Source organism: Cervus elaphus, chromosome 5 (genome assembly GCF_910594005.1).
Source record: "Cervus elaphus chromosome 5, mCerEla1.1, whole genome shotgun sequence".
Classification (NCBI taxonomy): Eukaryota; Metazoa; Chordata; class Mammalia; order Artiodactyla; family Cervidae; genus Cervus; species Cervus elaphus.
Window position 1 is genome coordinate 107,990,409 of NC_057819.1, and position 20,480 is coordinate 108,010,888.

Here is a 20,480-nt window from a genome sequence, read left to right on the forward strand (position 1 = left end):
GAAACCTCCAATGCTCCTTGGCTTCTCTTCTGTTTTATTCAGCAATACTAATTGCATTGTAATACTAACTGGAACATGGTTAAACTGATAAAATTGTTTCCCAAAGTTCCTTAAAATTGTCTTTAGTTGAAAAATAAGTTCATTTCTATAACTCATTATTCATTTTACAATTACTGTGTTATTGTAAAACTCCCTGGTCTTTGTAATCATTATGCATGTACTCAGTTTTAGATTACTTTTTTCAAATTTTAATAGTTTAAAAAAGATAATCCCCCACAGTTGGTCCTTTATCTTGATTGATATCTCATTCTTTAACTTTATTTCCAGTGATTCTTTTCTCCATTCACTTTTGTCACTTATCCCCCATGGCCACATTCTAGAACTTGTGAATCATACATTCATTCATCCTATTCTTGAGATTTTCTTTAATTTTCTTACTGTTGATTAAATTTTATTTTTTCAATTTCACTATTTTAACTAACTTCTTTCTGTTATCTTTTGAACATGTTCTGGTCTTTACCATTTTAAAATAAAACTACTGCCCTCTTCTGACTCCGTATCTTTAGTACCCTTCCACCAGATGACTCTCCTCCCGTTTCCAGCCATGGTTTTTTGCAGCAATATCAGTGAGGCAGGTGTCTATTATGTGCCTGGCACTATTCTAGATTGACATACCAGTGAACAAAACAGACTTCTTGAAAGTGTGTCTACTTTTAACAGGCAGGATTTCCCTATCCTCACTTGCACCTCGTGTGACTGCAGTCTGTCATTCTGCCCCACACTAACCTTCCCAGAAATAGCCTTCTTGTTTGCTATCTCCAGCAGTTCCTTCTCAGTTATTTCACATGACTTCTCAAATAGCAGTTGTCTTTAAACAGCTTTGCTATGGGTTCTGTCCTATCAGAGTTCTCTGTATTCTTTCCTGCCTCTGATGATTTCTTTTCAGTCTTTGCAGGATCCTTTCTCTGCCCAGCTTTCAGATGTTCCTAGTCCAGGCTTGTTTCCATGTTTGGGATGTCTTATTTGCTCTTGTTTTTTCTGGGTTTTCATGGCTCATTGCTCCAAACTTTTTCTCTCCATCTAAGATTTTTTCCTATAGCACCAGACTATTACTTCCAAACAGCACTCTAGACCACTTCTAAGATGATTTGTAGAGCTTTGTAGTTAAAACTCAGTTCATCAACATCTTTATGTCCCCCAAGGCTGTTCTTATATCAACATGTATCAATTCATTTCTCCATCCTAAATCTCTCTCACTTCCCTCAAAACCAATCATGAGGATTTTTTGCCTCCTTCCTTAAAAAAAAAAAAAAAGTCTATGTATCTGTTTCTGTATCTCCTTCTTGCCTCTAACTAAATGGCATGCCCTCCTCTATGAGTTCTGCCTCAATCCCCTTGTTAAATCTCAGTTGTTTGGAAGCCTTCCCATAGCACTACATTTATTATGCAACTCTTCATAATACTTTATTGTAGTTTTTTAATGTGCCTGCCTCCCTGACTAGACTATAAGCTCAGTATGGCCTAGACAATTATATCTTTTGCTCACTGTTGAGTCTTTGGCATATGGCACAGCAACTGAGTGAGTGGACTGTTAAATAGTTCTAACAGTTTTGTTTCACCTCTAAACCTATACTTCTTTAATTTTTGAAGTTAAAATTCCTTTACAGGAGAATTTGTAAGAGAGGAGTGTACTTTTGGAAAAATGCACATACAGAAATAAATAAAATTGTGCATACTTCCTCAAGGAAGCAACAGATAATCTGGAATCCCATCTATAAACCTAACTTTCAAATCAAATCAAAATCCAAATGAGATGTGTTTTATTTTTAAAACTATCAGGCAGTTTTTTGCTTGTTTTAATAGGGTAACTTTTCCAAATATGTTACACCTAAGTTTATGCTTAGTTGAAGACATTTATAGAAGTATGGCCACTTCAAGTTACATTTTTCATATAGTCATCATTTTTATCAGTACATTTCAAAGTGAAAATTTTGGACAATGGTATTGGTTATGCATTAAATTTATATGGTAGATTTTAGAAGAATTCTTCACTGAGAATGTGTAAACTCTGGAAACTATATTATAGGATGATTTCCATAGAGCACATATTTCAAAAATATTCCTGTTTATGATATTTATACTTTATTATGTTTGGTTTCTCTACATCTTTTCAATTTTATTGGCTCCTTTCTCTCATTTTGAAATAAATGAGTATGGATCTTGCTTTCTGAAAACAATCTAATTAAGATTCTCATTCATTTTTTTGCTTGGGCTGCTTCCCCAGGGGAATATTCTGGTGTGTATGCTTTTAAAATACTTTAATGTTACAGCTTTTTAAGCTAGGTGGTCTTGGCTGCTTTTCTCATTAATGCTTTCTCATTTTTTTTCTGCTCAACTGTATTTTCCCCACATATATTTTTCAGCTTTTATGCTTATCTCCCTATGTGCTTGAGAGTTTAGCAGTCATTATATAAACTTTTTCACCCAACCTCAACCCTATTTCTTTTGACTCTATAGCTTTATTAACATTAGTGTTTAAAGCAAATATTTCAACATATCTTGTCAAATTCATTTTTAAATTGGAATTTGGAAACTGTTTTAGTTTGTGTTTAGTTTCAGCTTTTGGATAACATGTAGATGATTAAATAAGCTACTGTTTCTGGTATTTATTCTTCATGGTGGAAGTACCTTGTTCTTTGAGAATATCTGAGATAATTATAATACAGACAATATAGGAGTCCATAAGTGAGCAGAGAACTTCTAGCATTCCCCAGGTTGGTTGAGTTTTAAATTATCTTTTAGTTATTTGAAATATTACCTGTTTTTTAAAATAAAGAGACATGTTAGCTCTTTTAGTTTTTTGTTGTTTTCTTTAGAAATGTTTCCTTTTTTAGGTGGATTATGAATATTATTTCTTCCACTGTATGTAATTTTCCAATATTAGCTTATGAAACATGGAATGGTTGGTGTTTTGCTTTGCTTTGTTTTTGTAACTTTTTGAGGTATGTTCCCTAGTGTTGTTTAATTTCTTCAGTTTCTTACAAGTCGCAAACTAAATAGCTTTCTTCTCCCTGAAGATCACTACGTTGGATCTTGCATTGAATATTCTACCACCCACCTTATAGTACTCATTAAGTTATTAAGCAAGGTTCTATAAATTGACAAGTAAACATTGTTTCAAAGAGGGCACTTTGAAGAAACCTTTATATTATTGATCTGGAATTTTCATTCTAATTAAATTCAAGTTTATTTTGTAAAAGAATTAGTAACATATCAGAGCATCCTTATGAATGAAGGAAATCATCTTAATTTCTGTCTTTTCCAAATCATTATGCATTAAATCATAACATTGTGATTTCAAATGTCTTTCATATCATGCATAAAACTTGTTGGATTAAGTGTCTATTTTCATGCTGTTTCTCACATGAAACATCTCTTGTTCTTTGTTTTTGCTTTACATGGAATGCATGGGCTTTAAGACCATAATTTCTTTGGTAAGGTTTCATCTGTGTTGGGGTTCTGTTTCTTGTTTCTGCCTGTTCTATATTAATAAGACCTAATTTTTAGGCAAAAGCCTACAATATCAAGTGTGATTTAGAAATGATTTTTCATCCATATTAATGCTATTCTTTTTTCCCCACTAAATACTGTTACTTTTAAAAATATTTGGCAGAAAAGTCTTCACTGTTTTTGGAATATTATCTAGGAGAAGCAAAATACAGACTTAAGAAAACCTTTAGCTTTGTTCTGTGGTAGATAATTATAATTTTATAATGTATGCAAGTAAACATATAAAAATGAAATTATAGACAAAATGAGATTATTGAGGGACAGATAAAATGTTAAAATAAAATTTGTGACTATAGCTTGTTTTAAGTCTATATATATAGTTTTAATAAATTTATTTTCAAAGTTTTTATCTTTTTTCTTTGATAGGAATGGGTCGTGAAGTTGAAAATCTTATATTGGAAAATACACAACTGTTGGAAACCAAGTAAGTATATACAGAATTTAACAGGCAACAAGAGATACTGAATTTTCTTCTCATCCATATCAGTGTCACATCTAAATTAAACACAGTATAAATGCAGACTTACTACCCTATCTCCTCCCCTTCTCTGTGTATGACCCTGTGCGTACACATGTGCACAAGCAGATAGTTAATGGTACCTAATTGCACTAATAGATAGGTTTCATTGCTCTGGGGTTTTTTTTTTTTTCCATAAACAGATTTTGATCTCCTTTTACCCTGCAAGTATCCATGCCTTTCTCTTAATCTTCTGAATGTGTCCTGTGTAGTATCGTTTCAAAACTTAGTAAGAATAATGCCCTTATGGATACTATAAATTTAATCTTAATTCTGGCTTTTAATAATTTAGTGGTCTGCCTTGCCTTATCTATTTATTCTTTGGTAAGTGAGAAAAGTAGAAACAGGCCATTACTTTGTCGGCTTTTTTTTTTAAGCCTGCAGACAACATCAGATAGAGTATCTTTGAAGCATCCAGTTACTATTTAGCTTTTTGATTGTAGTTACTTTAGTCTACAAGAGAAATAAGCTTAAAGATAGAATATTTATTTATAATGGTGCTCTTTAAATATGTGTATCTCAGAAATGCCTTGAATGTAGTGAAGAATGACTTGATAGCAAAAGTAGATGAACTTACCTGTGAGAAAGATGTGCTGCAAGGGGAGCTGGAGGCTGTGAAACAAGCCAAGCTGAAACTGGAGGAAAAGAACAAAGAATTGGAAGAAGAGCTTAGGAAGTAAGTTTTTACCATGTTGTTCTAAACCACACAAGCATTGCTAGTATACCACCAGGATTATAATAAGACTGCTACCTTTAGTCCTCTCAAGTCACAAGGGGCACAGAACTGCCTGGGATAAGGTTAAGTGCCTGGCTGATTGCCTCTACTCTGAACAGACCCTCCCATTTATTGACTATTATAATTTTTTGTGTATGTCATGATTGTGAAAGAAGTTAGACTGTTCAGATGTTGCTAATCAGGAAAGTGTAAACATTCATTAGTTTCCTTTACCCAGCTTTCTTTAATACCTGGTTTTCTGACAACAATGCTATAATAATGTTCCCTTAATTGAAAGCAGCTAAATACTCTGTTTGGAAAAAGAAAAATAATCATTTAACGGTAGTTAAAATTTTTGACCTATTCTCTATTCTTTAAAAAGTTGAAGTCAACTTGAATAACATGTTTCGTTTTTTTCCCCCCCTCTAGAGCTCGTGCAGAAGTTGAAGATGCAAAGCAAAAAGCAAAAGATGATGATGATGTAGGTTTATAATTTTGAACTTGTTTTTCTTACTTTGCCACATTCTGGTATTTTGGGGAAATATTGTTAATTAAGCTTTGGATATATCACTTTAAAGATGAGGTTCGGTTCAGTCACTCAGTTGTGTCCAACTCTTTGCGACTCCATGGACTGCAGCGTGCCAGGCCTGCCTGTTCATCACCAACTCCCGGAGTTTACTCAAACTCATGTCCATTGAGTTGGTAGTGCCATCCAACCATCTCATCCTCTGTCATCCCCTTCTCCTCCTGCCTTCAGTCTTTCCCAGCATCAGGGTCTTTTCCAATGAGTCAGTTCTTTGCATCAGGTGGCCAAAGTATTGGAGTTTCAGCTTCAGCATCAGTCCTTCCAATGAACATTCAGGACTGATTTCCTTTAGGATGGACTGGTTGGATCTCCTTGCAGTCCAAGGGACTCTCAAGAGTCTTCTCCAACACCACAGTTCAAAGCCATCAATTCTTCGGTGCTCAGCTTTCTTTATAGTCCAACTCTCACACCCATACATGACTACTGGAAAAACCATAGCTTTGACTATGTGGACTTTTGTTGGCAAAGTAGTGTCTCTGCTTTTTAATATGCTGTCTAGGTTGGTCATAACTTTTCTTCCAAGGAGCAAGCATCTTTTTATTTCATGGCTGCAGTCACCATCTGCAGTGATTTTGGAGCCCCCCCCCCCCGCCCCCCAAATAAAGTCTGTCTCTGTTTCCATTGTTTCCCCATCTATTTGCCATGAAGTGATGGGACCAGGTGCCATGATCTTAGTTTCTAAATGTTGAGAGTTAAGTCAACTTTGTCACTCTCCTCTTTCACTTTCATCAAAAGGCTCTTTAGTTCTTCTTCATTTTCTGCCATAAGGGTGGTGTCAAAAAGTCAAAATCACATTTACGATCATGAATAGGATAGCTCATGCTCCTGTGTACTGTCCAGATGGTAAGCTCCCTAGCTCTACGCCTGTTGTCAGTTTTCCTCTGGCTTTGTGCTCTCACTGTGTCTGCATGTTTAAGCTCAGGAGCCAGCGGGAGAATTCTGGAGTCTTTTTGTTTGCTGTTTGTTTTGTTTCCGCTTTTAACTTAGAAATACATGAAAGCTTTAGCAATAAAAAATCTAATGGTATTAAACATAAAAAGAAGTCTATCAACTTTATAAGCAATTAGCCTATGTTGTTTTCAACATATAAAAACAAAAGAATAAATATGAACTTCTTGCCAGTGTTAGCATACTAGTTATTCTGTTGGTAACTAGGTTATCATCCCTATAATAGGTGTTTGCTGCTTAAGTATCAGACTTGAGATATATGGATGTCCTGATCAGGATGACTATTTGGTGCCCATCAATCTCTTATTTGTGCTTTTATATGATATTTGATACATTTAAAATATATGCTGTATATGTAGGTTTTGAGTAATAACATTAACATTATAATAAATTAACATTATGAACCCACTGTTTAAGAACTAGGACATTATCAAACATTGAAGCTATGCTATGCTTTTCCCTCTGGAGGATACTACTGTCCTGTACTTATCATTTTATTAACTTGAAAGAAAAATCATTTTATCATATCACACATGTATATATCTTTATAAGCTATGGTTTAATTTTCATTTTTTGTGTGTTTTATATGTATTTAGTCTTGGAGACTTGCTTCTTTTTTCAGTATTATGTTTTTTATATTTACCCTATTTGTATATTGGTATATATTTCATTCATGTTCACTGTTTTATAATATCCCATTATATAAATGTACTATAATTTATGTATTTGTTTTTCTGTAAATGAATATTTTGGTTATTTTCAGCTTTTTAGTACTACAAACAGTGCTGTTATGAACATTGCTCTAAGAGTCTCCTGATCTTTCCAGAGTGTATAGTAGTGGGATTGCTGTGTTGCAAACTCAAAATCCTTTATTTGTTGTTTGACTTTTCTTTTTAAAAGGAGAGGTCAGGTTCTGTGGCAGGAGGATGAAGGGGGAAACTACTGAAGGCTGAGCTCAGCTCTTATCTTACTGTCCCTTGCCTTTCAGCTTTGATTCAAAATGTGCATACTCCACTTAGCAAAACAAAAGCCCAATAGTTAATCCAACCTTCCTTTCCAGGAGAGCCTTTGGAAAGAAATCAGCAGTAGAAGGAAGTTTGAACAACTCCCTTTGGGATCTGACCATACTCATATTCCTTATCTTCCTTAATAATAATTCTGGTTAATACAGTTATCTCCATCTTATATTTATTTTATATTTCTTTTGGTGTTTTAGTGACTCCCAGCATTGTGTACCTTGATAACTAGCCAACAGGTTTTTATGCTTTTTGTAAGTTAATAAATTAAAATTAAGGAGTGTTAAAAGCTTAAAAATTTTACCGAAGTCTGAGTTATAAGACCAAAACAGATACAGGCTCCCAGAGTGATCGGCAGTCTTCTTTTCGTTATAGAGTGATATTCCCACAGCCCAAAGGAAGCGGTTTACTAGAGTAGAAATGGCCCGAGTTCTAATGGAGAGAAACCAATATAAAGAGAGATTGATGGAGCTTCAGGAAGCTGTTCGATGGACAGAGATGATTCGGTTTGTATGAGAAGTACCTCTGGTGTTTTTCTACTTAATTTATTGTTTACTAGGTTTCTGATTGTTTACTAATATTCATTTCTATGTTCACAACTGGAGTCCTCCTTGGGGATCCAAGCCCTTGCTCTGTTTACTAGGAAAGGTCTAAAGAAACACTGGCAATTAGAATGTGATGGAAGTGGGTGCCTTTTGGGCCAGTAAAGCTTCTTGGAGGATATTCCCACAACCTCTCAAAGGCAGTTGAGTAGTCTGTCGATGAAAATAATCAATAAACAATCTATAATTGAAATGGAAGAGTTTTTTTGGTGCCAAATGGAGGACTGTAGCCTGGGAGAGAGCCTCTCTGATAACTGACAGATGTGTGGTTTTCAGCACAGTTTTATATCTTGTCAGAACAAGCAAAATCAAACAAGTCAGGGAAACATTTCCTTCAGGGTTTCTGAAACACCAGATCAGCATGTACACAGTGAGGCAGTATGGCCTTGCCACCTGGAAAGGGAGTCTTATCGTCAAAAGACTGAGTATCAGCATTGGGGTCCCAGGAAGGGAGGCATTTCACCTTTTATTTTTTTAACATAGACATTCTTTACTTCTGGTCAGTGCACCCTTTTCTTTAATAATTAAAGCATATGTATAATGTATGTTTGATAGTCCACAAATAGGCGTTTAAGTTAGCATAACATTTCAATTAAAGGATGTATAAGCCAGAATACTTCTCCATACCTCAATATGTGAACATTTCTTTCATCAGTCGTTTTTTAAAAGAATATAGAAACTGATACTACTTTTGCAGTAATGTCAGGAAGAGATAAAATTTTCATTTTCAACATAAGAAACAAAATCATTCTTACTCGGTGTCGTCCTGTAAAATTGTCCTGATTTTTTTTCTCCTTTCTGGCTAGTCTTGTATAAAAGCAACCTTCCATTGACACCTTTGTCAGTTGGATCTTACTTATTAATGCTGCCATCTAATGGTCATATCCTCAGTAACAGTGTTTGTTACTTCAGTTTTAAAGAGTTCATGAAAAGTGTGTAACCTAATTGCCCCCTAATTTGCCCATATTTTTCAGTTTGATTGGTCACATCAGATTTACCAGTAACAGTACACACTGACACATTGTTTTAAACTTTATGAAAGTATTTTCTAACCACCACTTTTACTTCCTTATGATTATATCCTTTACTTAATAGTAATGAATGAAACATTTTATATAGCACATTTACAATTCTCAGAAGTTGTAATTGCTTATAACTGCTACGAAGGAAGAAGATAAGTACTGTCTTGTTTTTGTCGCTAAGTCATACCTGACTCTTGCAGTCCTGTGGGCTGTAGCCCGCCAGGCTCCTCTCTCTCTGGGATTTTCCAGGCAAGAATACTGGAGTGGGTTGCCATTTCCTTCTCCAGGGGATCTTCCCTAACCCAGGGATTGAACCCACGTCTCCTGCATTGGCAAGTGGATTCTTTACCACTGAGCCACCAGGGAAGCCTAATCTGATTAGTATCTTAATCTTTATTTATTGGACAAAGAAACCAATATACTAACAAATATGCTAGTATGTTAGAATAACAAATATGTTCTTAAAAACCTGCTTTTAATAAAGAGATTTTGAATAAACAATAAGTAAATAGTTTAACAACTGAGACATATAGTCAGGCTCTACTTTTTATTACTATTTTTAATTTTCACAGCCAAGTGGTAGTCAACAAGTGAAAAAAAAAATGGTGACTTTTAACTTTCTCCATTGAATTAAAAGATGTTTTAAAATTAGTCCCAAAAAAGAAAAAAACAGAAAAGGGAGCTCTGACAGTGATGGCAAAATCCTTACAGCCATACTGAATCAGTTTGCAGTGCTCTTTTTTAAAAAAAAATTTGCCTAATTACCTAATCAATCCAGTTTATTTTCTTTCCTGGTCAGCTTTTCAGCGATGAAAAAATTTTAGGCCTATGAAAAATGACCCATTAGAACAATAGAGTTACAAGCTAGTTTTTGAGAACTGGAAATATAAGACAAACAATATCTTTATGTAGAGACAGAGATTTATAATGCAATATTTTAATATTATTTTGATGCAAATGTAATTACAGTTTCAGACTGTGAATTTTAAATCATTATAACTAAGCTCAAACACATCTTTATTAATCAAAATAGGAACCATTACAGTCAACACATTTTTGCCAATGAAAAATAAGTTTGTTTATTCCTGTAGTGTAAAAATCTGTACTTCGGGATTCAGCTAACTCTGGGAAAGCATTTTCCGCATCCTGCTGGTTGTGGAAGCACTTTCCCTGCAAAAAGTTGTCAAGATGCGTGAAGTGGTAGTTGGTTTGCCAGAGATCAGATGAATATGGCGGATGATACTAAACTTCAGTTTGTTCAACTTTTGAGGCATTGGTTGTGTGACATGCCGTCAGGCATTATCATGGAGAAGAATTGGGCCCTTTTGGTTGACCAATACTGGCTGCAGGTGTTGCAATATTTGGTGCATCTCACTGATTTGCTGAGCATACTTCTCAGATGTAATGGTTTTGCCAGGATTCAGAAAGCTGTAATGGATCACACTGGCAGCAAACCACCAAATAGTGACCATGACCTTTTCTTTTGGTGCAAGTTTGATTTTGGGAAGTGCTTTGGAGCTTCTTCTCAGTCCAGTCACCGAGCTGGTCCGCTGCCAGTTGTCATATAAAATCTACTTTTCGTCACAAGTCAATCCCATCGAGAAATAGTTCATCGTTGCATAGGATGAGAAGACAACACTTCAGAATGACCATGTTTTTGATTTTTGGCCAGCTCATGTTGTACCCACTTACCGAGCTTTTTCACCTTTCCAGTGTGTGTCAAATGCCAGATGACCATAGAATGGTTGACGTTGAGTTCTTCAGCAACTTCTCATGTACTTGTAAGAGAATCAGCTCAGTGATTGCTCTCAGTTGGTCGTTGTCAGCTTCTGATGGCCAGCCACTATGCTGCTCATCTTCAAGGCTCTTGTCTCCTTTGCAAAACTTCTTGAACTACCACTGCACTGTGTATTCATTAGCAGTTCCTGGGCCAAATGTGTTGTTGATGTTACGAGTTGTCTCCGCTGCTTTACGACCCATTTTGAACTCCAACAAAAAAATCACTTGAATTTGCTTTTTGTCTAACATCATTTCCCTAGTCTAAAATAAATATGAGATAAACAGCTAGTAAAAAGTCATTAACAAAAAAGCATAAAGCAAGAAATACACATTAAAATGATGTATAACATGACCACATTTATTTAAGAATGTATTCCAATATCAAACAGCAAGTTTCAACAATGAAACCCTGCAATTACTTTTGTACCAACCTAATAAAAAGGAAAGTTGGAGGATAGCTCATCAATAAAAAATTTAAACATTAACATTCAGGCTTGTTGGTTGTCTGTCCTGCACAGATAGCAATTTTTTCTCGATCAGTACTCTGAGCTCTTGAGGAAGGGATGGAATTTCAATATTATTAGTTGTGTTGGCCTTAACAGACTGACTGACACATATAGATCAAAGTAATTTTTTTATTAAACTTGTTGATTCTCCATGTATTTCATGAGCTTCTTGGGTCCCTGGTTGTTTAGATAGAAAGCTAGACCATTTCACTGATGACACATTCATTTCATCTCTCCCTCCTTCTCTTTCCTTTTCCCTTTCCATGTAGTGCGTCAAGAGAAAATCCAGCCATGCAGGAGAAGAAAAGGTCAAGCATTTGGCAGTTGTAAGTATCTAAAATCACATGAAGACATTAGATAGCAGCACTTTGAGACAAAGAAGATTAGAATCAATCTGTTTTCACAAATGATTTCTTTCTTCTTAGTTTCCTTTTTAATTTCAGGGTATATAGCTAAACTAAACTTTTTCTTTTTGGTATGTAGTATGCCAACTCGGTAAGGCTGTTCTTGAGGACAAAAAAATTAGTGTTATCGTAAGCTGCATCATGTTGGTTGTGCATTTGGTGGCATCCTCTGCTTAATTAAATAGAATAATGGGGAATTATTTTTAGAGTTGATGATTTCCTAGATCCCCATTAAATAAGTTACTGATTCATTAATTGTGTGATTTTAAGAAAATTTAGAGAGCGAAGATTAGAAATTTAGTGTTTGTGGGGTTTGAGTAGTGTGTATATGTTTGTGCTTTGGACTTGAACTGTGTTTGTGCCAGAAGTACTATGCATTTATTGTGCTTAAAACTTACCCCTTTTTGAGGAATCTGCTATTTAATAGAAAAAGTTTTTTTTTCTTTTTGAGTGAATGTGAAAAATAGTTATTTATATTGAGGTCAGTAAGGAAATGTATAAGATGTGTGTTAAAATGGTAATATGTGTTCTAGTACTTTATTATTACTATTTTTAAAAGTTGCTTACTAAGCTTCTCTTCAAACCACACAGCTGTACCTTGCTGTTTAACAACCACTGGCTGGCTAAAGGAACTGTCTTATTTCTTCTTTATGAGAAAGTCTCTATACTCAAGAGCTTCTTCCTTTCATTACGAGAGTTACTAATTAAAGAACAGGGATTTGCCCTTCTAGGCAATGGTTTCTCTTTCCTGAATGTCTGAGTTTGGCTGTGAATTATTGCTGAGACTCCAGTGTGTTACTGCAAAAAGTCTTTTTGCTAGTTTCTAACTCATTGCCTTGTAAAAACTCTGGAATTTGTAAAGAATTATGGATTGGTCTTAAGCATGCGTGTGATACATACACACACCGCACACACACATTCTCTGTTACTTTCCTTTTAGTTTCAGCCGACTTTTCAGCTCCTCAAGTAACACTACTAAGAAGCCCGAACCACCAGTTAATCTGAAGTACAATGCACCAACCTCTCATGTTACTCCTTCCGTCAAGAAAAGAAGCAGCACCTTATCTCAACTCCCTGGGGATAAGTCCAAAGCCTTTGATTTTCTTAGCGAAGAGTAAGTATTTTCCAGACTAATGGTTATGCTCTAAATAACAGTTTAGAATATTCTTGCCTCTTTTCAGATCAGTTATAAGGGTTCAGATGGAACTATAAATGGCTTCCCTAGTGGCTCAGAGAGTTAAGAATCTGCCTGAAATGCAGGAGACCCGGGTTTGATCCCTGGGTTGGGAAGATCCACTGGAGAAGGGAGTGGCTACCCACTCCAGTATTCTTGCCTGGGGAATTCCATGGAAAGAGTAGCCTGGTGGGCTATAGTCCATGGGTTGCAAAGAGTCTGACATGACTGAGTGACCAACACTTTTTGTTGTAAGAGGAAATTGGCTTCCCATCCTGACTTTGTTCCTCATTAGGTACGAACCTGGGAATGTTAACCTCTCAGAGCCCTGCCTATAAATGAGCATGATAGCCTACCTCAGAGGTGTTAGGATTCAATTATATATTATCTGTAAATTGACACAAAGGTAATTTTTTCTTGTTATTTCTATTTTAGCAGAAGAAGGGAGATAAGCTATTGTTATATTCACTTAATTAAAAAAGGAAATTTCTTTTTCTTTTAGAACTGAAGCTAGTTTAGCCTCACGCAGAGAACAAAAGAGAGAACAGTATCGTCAGGTAAAGGCACATGTTCAGAAGGAAGATGGTAGAGTGCAGGCTTTTGGCTGGAGTCTGCCTCAAAAGTACAAACAGGTAATGTTTGAATATGTTAAGAGCGTCTAGTGGGAAATACAGAGAGAGAGGAGTAGGCCTGGGCATGAAAGATTATAAATACATATCCCAAACCTACTGGTTTCAAGCAGCATGAATTTGGCACATGTTTAGAGAAGCATTAAGAACTGTGGTTTTGTTTTCAGGCTGTTTTCTAGAGCCTTACAGTTCAAAAGAAATGCCTCCGAGTTCTGTGAAGAGGGAGAGGGGTCAATATAGGAGGTGGTTGAGTATGGGACTTTGAGATAGCGTACTCTGTTTTAATATTGAAGATTTCATTTAAAAGAAAATTAGTATCGTTTAAACATTAAAAGAAGCCTTCCTCATGGAGCCTTTCAAACTGTTAACTTAAAACTCAATTCACGTCTTTCAAGAATATATTCCCTACCCCTCAAACACACACACAACACACACAGTCGAACCCACGTGTGTGTACTAACAGGTCTGTGAATTAGTGTATTTTTTCTGAGCTCCCTTATTTTCTCTAATTACCACTTCATTTTCTGCTCATTTTTCAAGTAAGAAAGACAAAGTTAACTTGAACTTGACTTCATAGAGTAAATATGTTATAGCAGTGCTTGCCCATGTCTCAGTGGTTCTGTAAGTTCACTTTTGATGAGACTTACCCAATGTGTCCTTCTCTCCCCTTCCCAATTATTAGGTAACCAATGGACAAGGGGAAAATAAGATGAAAAATTTACCTGTGCCTGTCTATCTCAGACCTCTAGATGAAAAAGATACATCAATGAAGGTAAATTAATCTTGAAATTAAAGGTAACATTACTTAAAGTCTTGATGGATTTTTTCTAAAACAGAAGGAGTTTAAATTCTACTTTTGTGGGCAAAATTTCTCATTTTGTCATTTTAGACTGAAATAGTTTGAATATTAGAGCCCTCTCTTTGTAATCATTACATCTATTAAGGAAATGTGAAAAGTTCTAAACATTTTTAGAGAGAAAATGAGTAATACCATCTTTTTTTTTTTTAACCCAAAAAAGCTGTGGTGTGCTGTTGGAGTCAATTTGTCCGGTGGGAAGACCAGAGATGGTGGTTCTGTTGTTGGAGCAAGTGTATTTTACAAGGATGTTGCTGGTTTGGAAGCAGAAGGCAGTAAACAGCGAAGTGCATCTCAGAATAGCTTAGACAAGTTAGATCAGGAACTTAAGGTAAGTGCTTGCATTGCATTTGCCCCAGTTTCTGAGACTAAGAGTTTAGCTCTTTGGTCTCAGACTTACTTCTAGGTCCAGCTTCTAATTGGGGTTACTATGCCCTTGATTACTCCTCATCCCTGCCCTCACTCTTAAGTCAGTTTTACTAGAGTATACTTTAGGTTCAATAAAGTATACTCTCAAAATAAGTACAGTTCAAAGAGTTTTGACAAATGTGTGAACACGTGTAACAACTATCACAGTCAAGATAGAGAACATTTTTTATCACTGATCTGCTTTAACTACTAGTTTTTCGTCTACTGATTATTGTTGAAAGGTGATTATACTCTCAGCCTTCTAAATAATCTGGAAGTGAACTTTAAATAGTAGTGTCCTTTAGTGTAATAGCACAGCCATATAAATATTTATGCACACATCTCATTTTAAACATTCATTTTCTTTGCTTTGCCTATGCAGGAACAACAGAAGGAGTTAAAAAATCAAGAAGAATTATCCAGTCTAGTCTGGATCTGTACCAGCACTCATTCAGCTACAAAAGTCATCATTATTGATGCTGTTCAACCAGGCAACATTCTAGACAGTTTCACTGTTTGTAACTCGCATGTTCTGTGTATATCAAGCGTACCAGGTAAGAGCAGTTCCTTTCTTTGCACCATCCACACCTCCTCACTGGTAGAAACTGATTGGTTACTGGAGATACAGTTATGCATCGCTTCTAGTTTGTGAAGGCGAAAAAGAAACTGAGTTCAAATGACTAAGGAGGATATTTTCAGATACTGTGAAAAAAAATAAAACAATGGAAATTTGAGAAGGGTGGAAAACAGAGGGCAAAGGGATATTTAAATGGATTAGTATGGAAAGGCCTTTTATAATTCCATATTAAATACTATATGATATTAAAACATTGGTTTAAAAATTAAAGGAAATTCCCTGATAGTCCAGTGGTTAAGACTTTGTGCTTCCACTGCAGGGGTATGGGTTCAATCCCTGGTTGGGGAACTAAGATCCGACATGCCACGCAGCACAGCAAAAAAAAAAAAAGTTGATGTACAGCGTGAAATATTATTCAGCCATGTAAAGGAATGAGACTCTGATACGTTCCATAACATAGATTAACCTTAGAAACAACTCAGACACAAATATTGTATGATTCTACTTATCTGAGCTGTCTATTAATCTGAGCTGGCAAATTCATAAACAGAATTAAATTAGAGATTCCTGGGGTAAGGGTATGGCCATCAGAGAGTTATTTACTTGGTATAGGTATTCTACATGGAGTGACAGAAAAATGTTGGATGCAGATAGCTGTGATGGCTGCACAACATTGTAAATATAATTGATGCCTCTGAATTATACACTTAAAATGGTTAGTATGGCAGACTTTATGGAGTGGCTCAGATCATGAGCTCCTTATTGCAGAATTTATACTTAAAGAAAGTAGGGCAAACCAGTAGACTGTTCAGGTATGATGTAAATCAAATCCCTTATGATTATACAGTGGAGGTGACAAATGGATTCAAGGGATTAGATCTGATAGGGTGTCAGAAGAACTATGGATGGAGGTTTGTAACATTGTACAGGAGGCAAAGATCAAAACCAAAACCATCCCCAAGCAAAAGAAATGCAAAAAGGCAAAATGGTTGTCTGAGGAGGCCTTACAAATAGCTGAGAAAAGAAGAGATGTGAGAGGCAAGGGAGAAAAGGAAATATACCCATCTGAATGCAGAGTTCCAGAGAATAGCAAGGAGAGACAAGTGTTTTTCAGTGAACAATGCAAAAAAAATAGAGGAAAAAACAATAGAATGGGAAAGACTAGAGATCTCTTCAAGAAAGTTAGAGATACCAAGGGAACATTTCATGCAAAGATGGACACAATGAAGGTTAGAAAAATGGTAAGGACCTAACAGAAGCATAAGATACTAAGAGGAGGTGGCAGGAATACATAGAAGAACTATACAAAAAAGGTCTTAATGATCCAGATAACCATGATGGTGTGATCACTCACCTAGAGTCAGACATCCTGGAATGCGAAGTCAAGTGGGCCTTAAGAAGCATTACCCCGAACAAAGCTAGAGGAGGTGATGGAATTCCAGCTGAGCTATTTCAAATCCTAAAAGATGATGCTGTGAAAGTACTGCACTCAATATGTCAGCAAATCTGGAAAACTCAGCAGTGGCCACAGAACTGGAAAAGGTCAGTTTTCATTCCAGTCCCAGAGAGGGGCAATGCCAAAGAATGTTCAAACTATCATACAGTCGCCCTCATCTCACATGCTAGCAAGGTCATGCTCAAAATCCTTCAAGTTATGCTTCAACAGTATCTGAACTGAGAAATTTCAGATGTACAAGCTGGATTTAGAAAAGGCAGAGGGACCAGAGATCAAATTGCCAATATCCATTGGATCATAGAAAAAGCAAGGGAATTCCAAAAAAAAAATCTACTTCTGCTTCATTGACTATGCTAAAGCCTTTGACTGTGTGGATCACAACAAACTGGAAAATCCTTCAAGAGATGGGAATACCAGACCACCTTACCTGCCTCCTGAGAAATCTGTATGCAAGTCAAGAAGCAACAGTTAGAACCAGACACAGAACCACAGACTGGTTAAAAAATGGGCAAGGAGTATGTCAAGGCTGTATATTGTCACCCTGCTTATTTAACTTTCATTCAGAGTATATCATGTGAAATACTGGCTGGATGAAGCACAACCTGGAATCAAGATTGCTGGGAGAAATATCAATAACCTCAGATATGCAGATGACACCACCCTTATGGCAGAAAGTGAAGATGAACTAAAAAAAGCCTCTTGATGAAAGTGAAAGAGGAGAGTGAAAAAGTTGGCTTAAAGCTTAACATTCAGAAAACTAAGATCATGGCATCTGGTCCCATCACTTCATGGCAAATGGGGGAAAAAATGGAAACAGTGACACTTACTTTCTTGGACTCCAAAATCACTGTGAACAGTGACTGCAGCCATGAAATTAAAAGACTCCCACTCCTTGGAAGGAAAGCTATAACAAACCTAGACAGTGTTTTAAAAAGCAGAGCCATCACTTTGCCAACAAAAGTCCATATAGTCAAAGCTGTGGTTTTTCCAATAGTTATGTATGGATGTGAGAGTTGGACCATAAAGAAGGCTAAGTGCCAAAGAATTGATGCTTTTAAACTGTGGTGCTCGAGAAGACTCTTGAGAGTCTCTTGGACATCAGGGAGATCAAACCAGTCAATCCTAAAGGAAATCAACCCTGAATATTCACTGGTAGAACTGATGCTGAAGCTGAAGCTCCAATACTTTGGCCACTTGATGTAAAGAGCCAACTCATTGGTAAAGACCCTGTTGCTGGGAAAGATTGAAGGCAGGAGGAGAAGGGGATGACAAAGAATGAAATGTTTCGGTGGCATCACCAATTCAATGGACAGGAGTTTGAGCAGACTGTGGGAGTTAGTGAAGGTCAGGGAAGCCTGGTGTGCAGCAGTCATGGGGGAACAAAGAAGCAGATACAACTGAGTGACTGAGCAACAACATATGTATATTTTACTACAGTAAAATTTTTTAATGTGATATGGATAAGAATAGCTTTCTAAATAAAGGGAACTGAAAAGATTTTTTTTAATGTTAAATGCTTAGTTTTTAAGTGTGTTACTAATATCTTAATGCACTGTATACACCTAGGCTATATTAATTTTTAATAGTGGCAGAAATTCATATTTGAACTAGAAATAGTGATGATTAAAAAAATTTTTGCTGACTTGTCAGAATTATATTTTGTTGTTTTTAATCTCATTAGTTGGCGGCTTTAAGAACTCATATTAAGAACAGAAATACATTTCTGACATTTTTTGGTTTACTTGTGCTTGCATTAATTATTATTTGTTATTGTTGCATTTATTATCTTAATTTTTTAAATTGCTTTCTCAGTTTGTGAATTGAGTTTAAATTAATTTAAATAAAATTTATTTACCATCTTGGCAGTATATTTGCATAGGTATTTGTCTCACCTTTACTCTTATTTCAAGCCTATAATTGCCTTAATAGAGCAAATGCTACTTACAGAAGTTTACTGAGCTATTTAAAGAAGGTTTATCTTGTACTTCAGGAGCCCGAGAAACAGACTACCCTGCAGGAGAGGAGCTTTCAGAATCTGGACAAGTAGACAAAGCTTCTTTATGTGGAAGCATGACAAGCAATAGCTCAGCAGAGACAGACAGCCTGTTGGGAGGCATCACGGTCGTTGGTTGTTCTGCAGAAGGTGTGACAGCAGCTGCCGCTTCCCCTAATACCAATGAAACTTCTCCAGTGATGGAAAAACCGCCAGGTATGTTTGTCTTCTTTAGATACCATCTGTATAGCATCTGAGCCTGTCCCAGGTGACTCATTATAGACTTAACTTAGATTTTAAAGTAACAAGGATGAAAGAGCTTGACAGAGGATGCTGTCATGATTGTTAAATGAAATCAAGAATCCTCAATTTTATTATATAATATGGAGAAGAGGAGGGTAAGAGTGGAATTCTATAGAGAAGGTTTGGGTGGGGGAAGTGATTGGAAGAAAAGCTCATACTTGGAATGGTTAGCGTGCTTTATTTATTTTTTAGAAAAGGAAACAGAAAATAGTGAGATTGATGAAAATGTTCCAACAGCAGAAGAAGCAACTGAAGCTACAGAAGGCAATGCAGGATCAGCTGAAGATACTGTGGATGTCTCCCAAACTGGCGTGTACACAGAGCACGTTTTTACAGATCCTTTGGGAGTTCAAATCCCAGAAGACCTCTCACCAGTATATCAGTCAAGGTATAAAGATGGGTAAACAACTTAGGAAACCAGAGTGCACATGTGAAAGGAACCAAAATGATCTCAAGCAGCCAAAATATTCCTACTAATTGACATTGTTGTGGCAGATTTAGATGTTATTACTTATTCCCACTATGTCTTCATCTGTTCCTTACACTGCGTTCTCTCTAGACATATTTTTCCCCCCATTTGCTCTCTATTCCTTCCAACTTTAAAAAATCTTGCCTATAAAGTATATTAGTCAAAATCCTTACCAGTCAGTGGGGATTAAAATAACGAGTTATTAACAGAATAGAAGACAGTGATTACAGTTTTTTAAAAAAGCCATACCAAATATCTATGGATTTAAAAAAAAAATTGTACTCACTGTCTTCTATTCTGTTAATAACTCATTATTTTAATCCCCACTCCTTCACCCACTCTATCCACAAAACTGGCCATTTAAATTTTCCATGTGGGTTTTAATGACCTTTTGAATTTAGATTTCTGGCAAATATTTTATTAGAAAACAGTTTGTTTCAGACTTTTCCTTCAAAAGAAAGAGTTGTTTAGTTTTCTTTCTTGCCTTCTCTAGGCCTTATAGAAAGCTGATAGGGGTCTAAAGTCATCTTGTTAGACTTACTGATTCATTTGTCTGTTTTTGAATTTGATAGCTCAGTTATGCTTTTTTTTTTTAAACTAAATGTCCTCTGACAGTCCAAAGAAATAAAGTTTTGGGGTAGAATAAAAGCATGTTTCAGCTTATTTATTTTAGAACATTGTTTATAATTAACCCTCCTGTGTTTGTTTGTCTGTGTGTGTGTGTATGTATGTATGTATGTGTAGTTTTAAAACAAACCATGTCTCCTCCTCCTCTCCCCACAGAAGAAACTCATAAAATTCAAGATAACTATAAGGAGAACCTTAACTTTAGTCTGGATATTAACTGCTATATTTCGTTACTGTGTCTTATTTCCCTTATCTGTACCTTGAGCCTCCTACTATGTCAGTGTTACTTCTGGTACAATTGCTGCAATATATGTATATTTATA

The 20,480-nt window shown here is 36.0% G+C and overlaps 1 protein-coding gene across 9 annotated transcripts in view; it reads left to right on the plus strand.

Annotated features, from left to right (window-relative positions):
• Positions 1-20,480, plus strand: part of SPAG9 (sperm associated antigen 9) — a 154,426-nt gene that overhangs the window by 113,802 nt on the left and 20,144 nt on the right. For 4 of the 9 annotated variants that reach the window (XM_043904128.1, XM_043904133.1, XM_043904135.1 and 1 more), the window contains 12 exons: positions 3,937-3,994; positions 4,611-4,763; positions 5,232-5,283; positions 7,728-7,858; positions 11,531-11,587; positions 12,606-12,779; positions 13,342-13,471; positions 14,151-14,240; positions 14,488-14,655; positions 15,115-15,286; positions 18,756-18,974; positions 19,254-19,449. In XM_043904128.1, the coding sequence (XP_043760063.1) occupies positions 3,937-3,994; positions 4,611-4,763; positions 5,232-5,283; positions 7,728-7,858; positions 11,531-11,587; positions 12,606-12,779; positions 13,342-13,471; positions 14,151-14,240; positions 14,488-14,655; positions 15,115-15,286; positions 18,756-18,974; positions 19,254-19,449 (1,600 nt within the window). Of the gene's footprint in view, positions 1-3,936; positions 3,995-4,610; positions 4,764-5,231; positions 5,284-7,727; positions 7,859-11,530; positions 11,588-11,744; positions 11,757-12,605; positions 12,780-13,341; positions 13,472-14,150; positions 14,241-14,487; positions 14,656-15,114; positions 15,287-18,755; positions 18,975-19,253; positions 19,450-20,480 lie in introns of all 9 variants that reach the window. The other 5 variants (XM_043904127.1, XM_043904129.1, XM_043904134.1 and 2 more) reach the window with 3 other exon arrangements.